The 11,693-nt window shown below is 42.6% G+C and overlaps 2 protein-coding genes across 3 annotated transcripts; both read right to left on the bottom strand.

Moving 5' to 3' along the window:
* On the bottom strand, positions 1-2,392 carry rccd1 (RCC1 domain containing 1). 2 transcript variants are annotated; one of them, XM_023406698.2, is made up of 8 exons: positions 2,080-2,392; positions 1,777-1,992; positions 1,507-1,672; positions 1,303-1,424; positions 1,106-1,210; positions 620-790; positions 494-523; positions 1-312 (listed from the first exon to the last, which is right to left on the bottom strand). In XM_023406698.2, the coding sequence occupies exons 1-8, from the start codon at positions 2,318-2,320 to the stop codon at positions 155-157; spliced, it is 1,209 nt and encodes a 402-aa protein (XP_023262466.1). In that variant the 5' UTR covers positions 2,321-2,392; the 3' UTR covers positions 1-154. The 2 variants fall into 2 exon arrangements, with proteins under 2 accessions (XP_023262466.1, XP_087030222.1); XM_087174096.1 differs by having other exon boundaries at positions 2,122-2,392.
* A 121-nt stretch (positions 2,393-2,513) lies between these two features.
* Positions 2,514-9,329, bottom strand: unc45a (unc-45 myosin chaperone A). The gene is made up of 19 exons (XM_023406697.2): positions 9,174-9,329; positions 8,860-9,052; positions 8,079-8,254; positions 7,875-7,964; positions 7,571-7,738; positions 7,119-7,287; positions 6,806-6,976; positions 6,373-6,544; positions 5,917-6,217; positions 5,742-5,836; positions 5,442-5,583; positions 5,129-5,269; positions 4,913-5,040; positions 4,767-4,833; positions 4,559-4,672; positions 4,364-4,479; positions 3,646-3,763; positions 3,400-3,555; positions 2,514-3,289 (listed from the first exon to the last, which is right to left on the bottom strand). Exons 1-19 carry the CDS (start codon positions 9,195-9,197, stop codon positions 3,002-3,004), a joined length of 2,829 nt encoding a protein of 942 aa, XP_023262465.1. The 5' UTR covers positions 9,198-9,329; the 3' UTR covers positions 2,514-3,001.
* Positions 9,330-11,693: the final 2,364 nt, after the last annotated feature.

Genomic DNA, 11,693 nt, shown 5'->3' with positions numbered 1-11,693 from the left:
TTAATTACCAAAGTTTTTTTATAGACATACAAACAAATAACTTAGATATATTACAAAATATATTAAATCCAAAGTCTCCATGCATTTGTTGTTATAATCTACACTTCCTGATATGCTATCCAAAGTCCACTGTTCATGTTTATCAGGGGAATTTTTAAGAGCAAGCTACTTCCTCCTTGACGACAGCAGCAAAAGTGTTCCATGTCCCACACACTACGTCAACTACTCGCATCTGCTGCTTCCTGAAGTACTCCACACGCTGAGGCTCATCTGAACTGATTAAAGTGTGATGTCCAAGTTGGCCGTATTCACCTGAAATGGTAATAGGAGGAAAGATGGACAGGGGAAATTTAACTTGTACTGACCATATGTCTTTTCACTACATCATAATTTGATTGGTGCTGCTAGTGGGTGTTTTTTTATTTAAACGTAACATATTTGTAATTGAGTAAAATGTATTTAGATGTCAGCTTAGCTTCAGATTCAAACTTACCCCAGCCCCAAGTGTAGAGGTCACCTGTCGCTGAAATCAAAAAATATGAGGAAAAGGTGACCATGACGCTGACTTGTCACAGAATGTAAATCAATATTATACACCAGTGAGAAACATGGTCCTTACTTGTTACAGCAGCTGTATGGCGGGAACCACAGCTGACTGTACTGATTTCACATGACGGAGTGACATCCAGTAGAGCCGGGAACGCCTGGATCGATATGAATACCTCTTCCTGTTTCTCTCCCTCTTGTGGCTCTTCACCAGGAGATGAGCTGGCATCTTGGCACAATGCTCCTGTTCAGTACAGTCAATGTAACTGAGCTTTTACCGCTGAAGATTTTACTCATGAGTGGATACTACAAGCAACATATATGATATTATACTTGAGTTATAGGGATGGTTCATTTATAAATGCTAAAGCTTTTCCCATACCTGATATGCTATACATTTAAATGGTCTATTTTTGCAAAGGAATGTGAGATATCAGCTGTAGCTTATCCCAGTGCAGTGACAGTTGATGGCATTTAGTTTATGATGCTCAAAGTCAAAATCAGTTTGAAAAACTCAAAAGTGATGTCTCTTTCAAATATAATGAATCCACCATCAAACCTGCTTGTTGGCTACTTTGCTGCTGAGCTGCTTTCCTCAGACCTCCTGATGGAAGTCCAAGCTGGCCACTCTCGTTCCAACCCCACACATAAAGGTCACCCCCATCTGTGAAGAAAAGGTCATTAAGACTTTTTTTTTTCTCTCAAGTTGAGGGGGTGTAACCCTTTTCACTGCCAACATCTTTATACAACATTTACCACTAATGCAGACAGAGTGCCAGCCTCCTGTAGCAACACAGCTCATGGGCATTCCCCAAAGTGCCTCCACCGCCTTGGGCTCCTCCTCAGATGTGAGGCCTCCGTGCCCCAACTGACCATGACTATCAAATAAACAGACAATACTCATTAAGGTGCAACTGCTCAGATTCCTAATAAAAACAAACACATGAGTGTTAGCTTTACCTGCCCAGTCCCCAGGTGTACACAGCTCCTGTGGCACAGAGAAGGATGGCATGCTCTGCTCCCAGTGCCAGACTCTTGGCCTTCAGGGCTGGTGTTAAGGGGCGGTAGAGGGGAGGTTTTGTGGCTACGTAACCCCCAGGGACCAATGGAAGATTCACTAGGGGTCCTGGAGTAAGAAAGCAGCAAGAAGTACACTGTTGAGACTCTTACATGTCATGCAGAATGATTCTGATGTCTGCCAGCTAAATCAGATATTAAAATACACGTAACCAGAGCTCTGTGGTTGGGTTTTTATTTCCATGCTCCATGATGGAGTCTTCTCTTTATTCCGGAGGTCCCAGGTCTCAATCCTGTCTGGGAAAGCAAGGGTCAAATACAATTCACTGATGACAGCATCTGTACAGCCGCGGCTGTCTGTCACTGAGACTCCACAGGACTCCTTGGAGGTGGCTGCTTCGAAACCTGCCACACACACACAGCTGTCACCTATCAAAGAGAGCAAAATGATACATGAGTTAAGAGTGCGTTATTGTAGCCGCCTTTAATTTGTGTCAAATAATTAGAGTGTCTGACCACGGCTTGCACAGCTGCTTTGAGAAGTTGTCTTGGACTCACTGATCAAATGCAAAGATGCTCTTCGACTCCAACATGCTTTGATTTGACTGATCTTCGAGCAGCAGCCACTTCTGTCCGACAGCTCTGTTGGACTGTTCACTTTGACTTCATTGGCGACGTCTCTACCTGCTACTTTCATAGATTTTTCATGGACACATATCTGTCCAAATGCGTTGAAGCCAAATCCGAACCACCGCATTGAAAACGCTTTACTTCTGATGACTTCTCACAGAAACGCTGCTGAGCCGCGCAACGCAGTTGTCCGCAAAGTTGAAACACTCATGACTGTGGAACCGGGATGTGCTGCGCATGCGCGTCCATAATGCTGCAAAATTTAACACTACGCCCATGCGTTAGAGATGGATGTACTCAGCAGAGAGGCGACTACACAGTTCAAATACAGAGATTTATTTTTAAAACACAGTTAAAGCACTGGGAATGTAGTGAAGTAATAACGCATTGTTTTTAAACACAGCACACAATTAGCGGAATTATATTAACGAAATGTTTTGGTTTTTAAAGGTCAAACGTAATTACAAAAAAGATAAAGTAGTGTGAACAATGTAAAATTATGCCTAAGTATATTTTGGGAATAACAATTACACAAGCAAAAATTACAATCTCTAAAGAATGTATAAAATATTTTGCTGGATGTGCATGAATGAAAATACAATGAAAATTAATACAAACAGTGGAACTAAATTCCTAAATTTCTTATTGCTTTTAACCATTTTTGGTTAAGACGAGAGTAATCGGTGTCTACCCATTCAGACCAAAAAACTGATTTCCTGTAAAAGTTAAATGACTTTACTGGTCCCACATAATACTCAAAGCACTTTAACATTGCCAAGAGGCACATTCACACACAGCAGCTGTGTTTTCAGGGTTCAGTTCCTTTGCCCTTTTCCCTCCCTTCCCTGTTTCTGATGATGCCGTACTCCACGGCCTTGTCCAGACAGTTCTGAGCCGTTCTTGAGACCGGCTCTGGCGTGCCCTCTCCTCCCTTCGCCAGGACAGACAGGATCTCCAGAGCTTCACTCTCCATGAGCATCTCAGCCAGGCTCTTCTCCGCCTGCATCATGTTCAGAACGATGACCACTCCACGATGACGTAGGTCGGATAGTTCACTGAGCAGCAGCGTCTGTACGATCTCTAGCCAGTGGGTTGTCTGAGAAGAGACGACAGTGGGGAGTCATGTGAGCCAAAATATGAAACTAAGGCACTGTCGTATATCACAGTGCTGACTTGCTGGAGGTGTGGGGACAGTGGTGTGCTTACTGTTCCGGGGATGCGTGCGCAGAGCTCAGGCTGCTCAGCGGTCAACATGGCCAGGGTTCCTGCAGCAGCTTTCCGCAGCCTCTCATCCTCCTCTCCGCTGTAGAGCACGAGCAGCTTCAGCCGGTCGTTCCCTGTTGCTAGGTACAGCTTCTGCACCTGAGATCACACCAAATCACCCACTGCTGTTAGTTCAACTTTTTAACAAATTTCTGCCAAAGAATCTAGGATTAATAATGTGTGTCTTACCTCTGTGCTTAAAACCAAATTACACATGCACTCCGTGGCAGAAGCTCGGACCAGGTCGTGCTCCTCAAACATGTAGCCTTCAATTTTTGGCACGGCGTTCTCTTTTATGATCTTTTGTCTGTGAAACAATATACTTTATCACTATACGCAGATACACTACTAACTAATATAAAATTGTGATGTCAGAATGAGAAGTACATTATGAAATACAGTCAAGACATAAGAGAGTTAAGTTTTGAGTTGATGAAATCCAAGAGCAATCAAAATGAATATGCCAGCGTCAGGCATAGTCACATACCTTAATTACTATGTGTAAGCTCTCAGCATGCAGAAATGTGAAAGAATTTTCATATTAACTTGCAATTTGCTTGTGAAGCCATTTAACTGGACTTAAAGGAGCTCAGACTTGGCTTGGGACTTGCACTGTAAAAGCTTAGGCCACTTTCCCCAAAGGACTTGAAATCAGCACTGGTAAAAATGTTTTGATGGCATTTCAATTTCTAGGAGGCAAACTAGGATCCTGTGTGTTTAGAAGTTAAAATGGCACAAATCTGTACCTTTTTTTTTTTTGGGGGGGGGGGGGGGGTAATTCTGCTAAATTGTGGGGAAAGAATACAACAGAAAATTGGATTTGCAAATATCTCTGTTATCATGCTCCCTTTACAACTGACTGTTTTGCATGTGTATTCTTAGGATAGATTTCCCCCTAGTGGCCAACCTGAGTCTATCACTGATGCCAGCCAGGTTGGTGAGAGCCATGAGTGCCTCAAAGTTCTGCAGCAGGGTGCATTCAAGACTTAGAAGACTGACGAGTGGGCGGACCACCTCATAGATCTAAAAACATAAAAGAGAGAAGGTTAACAAGACAGACTTTTTACATTTTTGACTGAGGCTGATTACAGATTCTCCTCACCCTCTCTCCTGGAAAGGCAATCTCTGGGTTAGACGTGATGGTTATTTTTGCCAGAGCTTGTGCCGCTTTGATTTTCCCTAAATCTGTGTTGTCGGATGCCAATGGGATCAGAGCCTGTGGAGAAAACATACAGCATGTGAACCTCCGAAGGCAAAGTATTCAGATTAGTGCGCAGGCTAAACTTAGCATATTTATTGTGGTGCTCTACCTTTCCTCCACCCTGTGCCACCACTGTGCCTCTGTCTTCCTGCCGTTCCACCAAAGCCAAGTACACCCTGCCGTGAGAAATGGCATTAAGACAAAAATCTACAGAGAGAACAGCGAGTGGAAAAGACTTACTGCCATTTTGCCTACCTGGCAATACAATCTCTACAAGCCTCTGTGAGAGCTGGACTTTCATGTTTGACCATACACACCAACGCAGACACTACACCAGCCTCCAGCAGCTTCACCAACCTTTTCTCCACATAGGAAGGTGCATCCTGACACACAAAAAGACAGACGGGTTCACGTAAAACAGGCAGTCTTTAAAGAAAAGGATGCATGTAATATAACTTTTAAGAACAGTACCTTGGGGTGCTCCTCAGGTACATGCTGCTTTGCATATTTGGCCAGTTCCACCATCTGAGGATCCGGCTTCTCCACTTCGTAGCTGTTGGTGCAATTGACTAGTGTGGAGCCCACAGCAAAGAGCACTGTCTTATCCTCAGACTGCAGGAACATGCAGAAAAACAAGTCAATGTCACTAGTTAAAAAAAAAAAAAGTTGATTGTCACGCTGGTGAAAATAAATACCAGAGTTATCAAGAACCTTTTATGAGAGGAATCTGACTTTATAATTGCCTTCTACTGTCCATGAGTCACAAGTATTATAACAACCCAACCTTTGCTAGCTCAAACATGGCCAGCAGAGCGCTCTTGTCTTCCACTAAGTCTTCCTTCACATCAGCATCAAAGGTGAGGTAGGCGAGACCTTCTACGGACCACCGGCGGGAGGTTGGGGGCAGAGATTCATTACACAGCCACCTAACAGAGAAAGAAATACAGCTTGCATCTTATCTTAAAATCCAAGAATCAACTCCTCATCTGTCGTTTTTAGGCATGTTACGCAACAATGTGGACCAGGCATGAAACATTTCTCTTAAGCTATAACCAGGTTCAAAATTCAACACAAACACACATACTTCCTGCACTGCTTGGCAAGTTTCAGCGTGGATCCCTCTGCAAACTGCTTCATGCTGAAATCAGTCCCTCCTGCTGATCCCAGCTTGCACAAACCCTGTGTAATAAACCACAGGAAAGAATTCATTGTATCTTTCTTTAGTAATGCTCCTTTCTCTAACTGTCTGCAGTACTTACCACTAGGGCTCTCACACGTATCCTGTCATTCTCACTCTTCTTGTAGAGGTCTTTCAGAAGTGCCACTCCGTTGGCTGTGATGAAGGAGGCTCTCTTGGCCTTGCCTGCAGCATGGATAAGAGCCTCCACCGCTACTTGCTGGTGAGTAACATCCTCAGATGCACACAGAGAGATCACAGCGTCCATCATTCCTGACATCTCCAGAGTTCTGTTACCCACGTCGCTCGGTCCTTGGAGGAGTACCGATACTGTCTGGATGGCTCGTAGCTTGGCATCTAAGCTAGACCGGCTAAAGTGTTGCCTACCCAGAAAAATATCAGGTTAGGAGAATTTGTCACAGAATACATTTGTTGGTTTATGGTCTGTAATAATGATTTTTCACATTCACGATATTGTAGTATTAAGCAGCTCTAGTAACAGACAAGTTAATAACACAATCTTTGCTGGTTAACTCACTGAACATATTCTTCACATAGTTTGTTGAAGTTCTCTCTCTCGTTGTCACTCTTTAGGTCATCATAGAGTTTGCTAAGCAAGACAGAGCAGCTCATGTGGGAGTTATCTGTAAGAGGTGGTCCTTCTGAGAGCTCAGGGACTGTCCCAGCCACCTCCAGGATTTTCTTCAGTCCTGCAGAAAGACAAAGACGTCATTAATCTGGCTGCAGCAATGCCAGATAAAACTAGTGACTGAATGTCTGGAATGGGTTTGAAATAGCTGAAGCCATGGCACTGAAAACATAGATTAAACACTTTTACTCCTTGTCAGGGTAGTCCAACTATAGTGAAAAACTGTAATGGGTATATTTGACAGAGGGTCTATGGCTATTTTGTTTCCATGAAAGCATAACGGTAAAAGAATTATTTGATTACATGCAGGTGCATTTCCCACCTTGGTCTATCACCCATAACGTGAGGGAGTTGTCAGGGTTCTTCAAGGACTTGCGGGGTACTTGTTTGACCAGGAGGTTGATGGCACTGTCTCTGCCTGCTCCTGACACATTAGCTGCTGGCATCATTCCCAAGAGATGCCGCAACATTGAGCGTAGCTCCTTGGAGGGCTCTGTTTCAAATTCACACAATCAATTACCCTTGAAAGTACAGGACAGGCAGCTGATACACACAAAAAAGCATTTGTTACACTGTCAGTCAACTTTCATGTGTAGCCAGCTCCAAATATGAACATGATCAGAGTCCAAACTCACCAGGAAGTATGGCTTCATCTTTCCCTCTGATCTCTTTTTTCATGCTCTCCGTCAAAGCCTCAAACATCACCTGCAGCAGGTGGCAGGCAGCCAGCGACACAGTGGAGGCTCCTGATCCCATTACTGTGCACAGCTGCTCCATTCCAAGCTCATTCACTATAGCCATAGTCTAGGAATAAAATTAAGACTTCAGCACTAAAACGTGTCACTAGCATGGTGGATACAGTCTCCTGACAGATTAAACACTTCTACATGGATGTAGATATAGTATATACCAATAAAATTAAAAGGAACAAAGGGTACAAATAAGAGAGGTATCACTATGGATATACCTCCTGTTTTATCTGTGTTCCAAGGAGTGAAATACAAGTTTACATCACTGTAAAAAAAAAATAAAAAAAGACCTTAAAGATGATGCAATGAATATCTTTAGAATAAATTATTACACTTACTCTGGACTGATGCCCTGTGCACAAACCAACCAGAGTCCTCAGAGCAGAAAGGACCACGTCCTCCTGCTTTGATAGAAGTAGTCTCTGAATCAGCTTCACTCCATCGTTACGGAAGATCTGCTCCGCTCCTGCCTCTTCTCGAGATAACACCACTAGATTTTGAGCTGCCTGAAATTGATTAATGGACTACATTAATTTAGTGCAATGCAGCTTCATAGATGGATCAAGATAAATGAAGAAAAATCAAAACACTTAAAGAGAGAATTACTAAAAATACATTAGGACTCCTCTGCACCACCCTTACCTTCTGTCGATCTGAGTCTTTTGCAGAGGCATCTAAGAGGAGTGAGAACATCTGCTGCACACGTGCATCTGTTGAGTTTAGTTGTGCCGACTACAGGATTAAGAGAAAAAAGCCTAATTAGCAACTGTTCCTCCAGGGTTAGCTTTCAAATACATGACCAAATCTCCATGTCCTTTCATCCATTTTTTAAAAACATCACATCACCTTCTGATGGATTTGTGCTCCTAGCTGTCTGAGCAGATCCTGGAAGGCTTTGTTTTTGGGCTCCAGCTGAGCACACCTCTGAGCATCCAGAAAGGCCTGGTCGAGCCGACCAAGTTTCTGAAAAGACTGAGCTCTCCGGAACCTGGCTTTCACATCACCCGGGTCAGTATCAAGAGCTGAAAAGAGTGGCAAATATGACATTCGATACATAACTGTGTACATCCATAAATCCTCAGCCAGTTAAAGGGTCAGTTCATGTAACACCACCCAGAGCTGTAGAAAGATATATTATCTCTCACCTACGGAAATATAGTAGTTGTGAATACTTCCATTCATCAAAGACAGGACAGTTAGTGTGTATACCTCTGTAGAAATTGTTTCTCAATGACTGTTTACATCTGGGTCTGTATGATGTATTGTCTGTCCGTCTGTCTACTGTATAATCATGAGCATCTCTGACTATCATATTTGCAAAGAGCTGCTTTATGTTCTAATTTTCTACTCTTTGGCACTTAAAGCACTACAAAGCAATTCAGGATCCTGGTCTGGGGGTGAGGGGCTATAGCCCATATTACGTGCAGGCCTTAGCAAGTCACAGTGAACTATGATGAATAGATCGATTGCAAAGTGCAAATCAAGTAAAACTAGGCTTTACCGCGTGCTCAGGTGCGCCGTCCCTTCACTTTAACCTAAGACTTCCTGTGTACAATCATGAAAACTATATGGTTTTACTCAATTATCTCACTAACTCCACAATATCCGCTGCAGTGATGTGTCCCACCTTTGGAGGCATCAGCCTCTGCCTTGCTGAACTCGTCCAGTTTAAGGTAGCAGGCGGAGCGGTTGCGGTACAGAACAGCGCTTTCTGCTTGGCTGTCACTCAGCTTCAGTGCTTTGGTGTAACAGCGGACAGCGCCCTGCGTGTCTCCTGCCTTGAAAAGGGTGTTCCCCTCTTCCTTCAGGGCTGCAGGGTCCTGAGTTAAAGAGAAGAAGTTGGCAACAACGGCTCAGGAGGACAGAAAAATGCTTCGAGCAAATGTATGGATGAAATCTGCTAAGCTAAAACGGCAAAGCAGCTAGCTGTTGCTACCTTACCTTTTCTTTTTCACTCACACTCATCTTCGCTGTGCTACACACAATTCAGCGTTACTTAGAATGGTGAATATGAAATTTAGTTTTCCTCTACTAGGTCACAAACACAGCTAACTTCAGTCAAACATGTTACATCTTGCGACGCTTCCGGGTGTCCGAAGCACGTTGAGGACGTTTACGCATCAGCCCCGCCCCCTTCCCTCACGCTACATTACCATAAAAGGAAGAGAGCAGCAGAGCATCTCGGTCTCCATCTCTGCTTTATTTGGTTATATTTTGATTGTGTGCTGCTCCTCACTCCAAACAGACAGAGGGTTTTGTCAAGCTACTTTTGCAATAAAAGAAGAAGGGGTTAGGAAAGCCAGCCATTAAAAGGTTCTCATGCATGCTCTCAGCTGCGAGACATATTTAATGTTACAGGTGGTCTAAATGCTTAGTGTTGGATAGTTTAAACCTCTGCAAAGCATATTCTATGAGCATATCAGAAGTATGCCTTTTAGGAAAAAAAAAAACAAAAACCTCTCACAGCTTTACCCAGTATTTTAGAAATACAAAGGTTGTGAACTTAAATTCCCCCTCCTGCCAAGGTTCAGTTATAGTCCTATAACCTGCAAATGTGATCTTCCAGCAGAGCAGGGTTCTTCAGAGAAAGTTAAATAAGATATTTTGACTGGTCACAGTAGGAACTGAAAAATTAATTAATGATGGCTGAATTCCATTTAGATGCTTCAGTTTCAGACTAAAGGTATATTGAATGCTGACTCACTATCACGCTGTCGTGACTCACTGGGACACTTAATGGAATGGAGCCATCGTTATGTTATCAGTAACACCTGTGCCTTTCCTGATATGACAAGTCAAAATGTCAGTAGAAACATACAAGAGCAACATACAACAGCTGATGTCAAACTATTATAAGCAGAGGTAATCAGTTGAACACATCAAAAAAAATCTATATAATTAATATTAATTTATGTATGTTTAACTTTATGCAACAGAGTTACTACATTGCAACAGCTGTCTGACAAATACAGTGAAGCAAAAACCACAATAATTCCCACTGAAATGCAGAACAGTAAAAAATAAATGGTCACACAAAATGGAGACACTCAGATCAAAAATGTTTTAATTTCTGTCACTCTTTGGAGCAAAGGTAAAAACGGGACATTGCATTTTGACTCTTGGCATATGAGTTAAAAATTAAATACACATACAATACTACAAGATTGCACATATATATGTTTACATATACGGTATATTATATACCTGGCACTACCACTTTGTCTCTGCATTACAGTGTATTCACAGCTGAAACCCACAAAAGGAAGTGTTCTGGTATTCCTCCGTCAAGTCCCTTGGGGGCTTTCCTTTACCAGGACGGCCAAGCACCATTGTTGTGTGTCCTCTGTTGCCGGGGAGACAAGGTGCGTCCCTGTGGGCCTCATTCTCAAGGCTCAGGTTCACCTGTGAAGACTCTCACATTACCATGATAGCTTTCTGCCTTTAGAAGACTATCCGGCATGGACAGTTGGTTTGTGTCTCCTCAGGGCTGGGCTTGCTGTGAGACCTCATACATAACAGATCCACAGGAGATCCACAGGGCTCAGTGACAGCACCAGGGGCCCAAAGAGAAGAGTCTGTAATCAAAATCAAAAGCAGCTGTGTAAACATTGGTTCTTTATCACGTTTAACTTTTTTGTGAGCGATATGCTTTAAGAACAGGATTCATTGCTGGTGTACTCTCTGGCACTAAAACTATTTCTTTTTAAATGTGGAAATAACACTCTAAATCACCACAATTACACACAGCATTTTGAATGGTTTTGTAGATCCCATGAAAAGTTAAAAAGAAGAGTCTCTTCTGACCAGAACAAAGCCAAAACAATACCATCTGTTCCCATCATGTCCCACACAGTCTGCCAATTAATTATTGATTATTTATTCAATAATTAATTATTTATTCTATAAACACATAAATTGTTCCTGAATTAGCTCAGCTATCAAAACAACATGTGACTCACCTGCAAAGCGTCATTACATATTCCACAATGGGCTTCTCAGGTTTTCTTTACCCACACAGTGGTTGTCACTCAGTGAGACTGGTGGTGGTTATCTTTGGTGACAGAATGGGCAGCACAGCTTGAGCCCTTAAAGTGGCTCAGACATAGAGGTAGCCAGTGCAGGGGTCACAGGAGTCCATCTGCAGCAGCACTATAAAAGTTGCATGGTGACACAACATTAACCTAGTGGTGCCGGAGACAGGCCTATTATGAATATACTTACCAAGGTTCAAAGTAGTTATTATCCTGCAGGAGATCTTTACATGGTGACACAAATTGTTAGTATTTATTTCATTCTTTTTCAATCATTATCCCTGAATTACAGCATTTTCTTTCACTCAGAAGCCGCCACTGCCGCTGATTACGCAAGAGGTGAAAATCTTTTCTATATTCCTCAGTCTTCTAAAAAAAAAAAAGGCATTGACATAAGAAAGTTATTTATTTGAAAAAATAAGCATCCCAC

The sequence above is a fragment of the Seriola lalandi genome, unplaced genomic scaffold (assembly GCF_002814215.2).
Source record: "Seriola lalandi dorsalis isolate HSWRI2012SDOR001 ecotype SW California unplaced genomic scaffold, Sedor1 jcf7180002054314, whole genome shotgun sequence".
Lineage (NCBI taxonomy): Eukaryota > Metazoa > Chordata > Actinopteri > Carangiformes > Carangidae > Seriola > Seriola lalandi.
This window is presented reverse-complemented; position numbering and strand designations above follow the sequence as displayed.

What these genes read in the sequence shown, in the direction of transcription:
- unc45a (XM_023406697.2), bottom strand. Translation starts at nt 9,197, where the DNA reads ATGAGTGTGAGTGAAAAAGAAAAG. An exon ending in GCACAGGGCATCAGTCCAGA is followed by an intron (nt 7,288 to 7,570) that starts GTAAGTGTAATA and finishes TTTTATTCCTAG; the next exon opens with ACTATGGCTATAGTGAATGA. An exon ending in CTTGCCAAGCAGTGCAGGAA is followed by an intron (nt 5,584 to 5,741) that starts GTATGTGTGTTT and finishes TTTCTCTGTTAG; the next exon opens with GTGGCTGTGTAATGAATCTC.
- rccd1 (XM_023406698.2), bottom strand. Translation starts at nt 2,320, where the DNA reads ATGCGGTGGTTCGGATTTGGCTTCAACGCATTTGGACAGATATGTGTC. An exon ending in CCATACAGCTGCTGTAACAA is followed by an intron (nt 524 to 619) that starts GTAAGGACCATG and finishes TTTTGATTTCAG; the next exon opens with CGACAGGTGACCTCTACACT. An exon ending in CCTCTACACTTGGGGCTGGG is followed by an intron (nt 313 to 493) that starts GTAAGTTTGAAT and finishes TTACCATTTCAG; the next exon opens with GTGAATACGGCCAACTTGGA.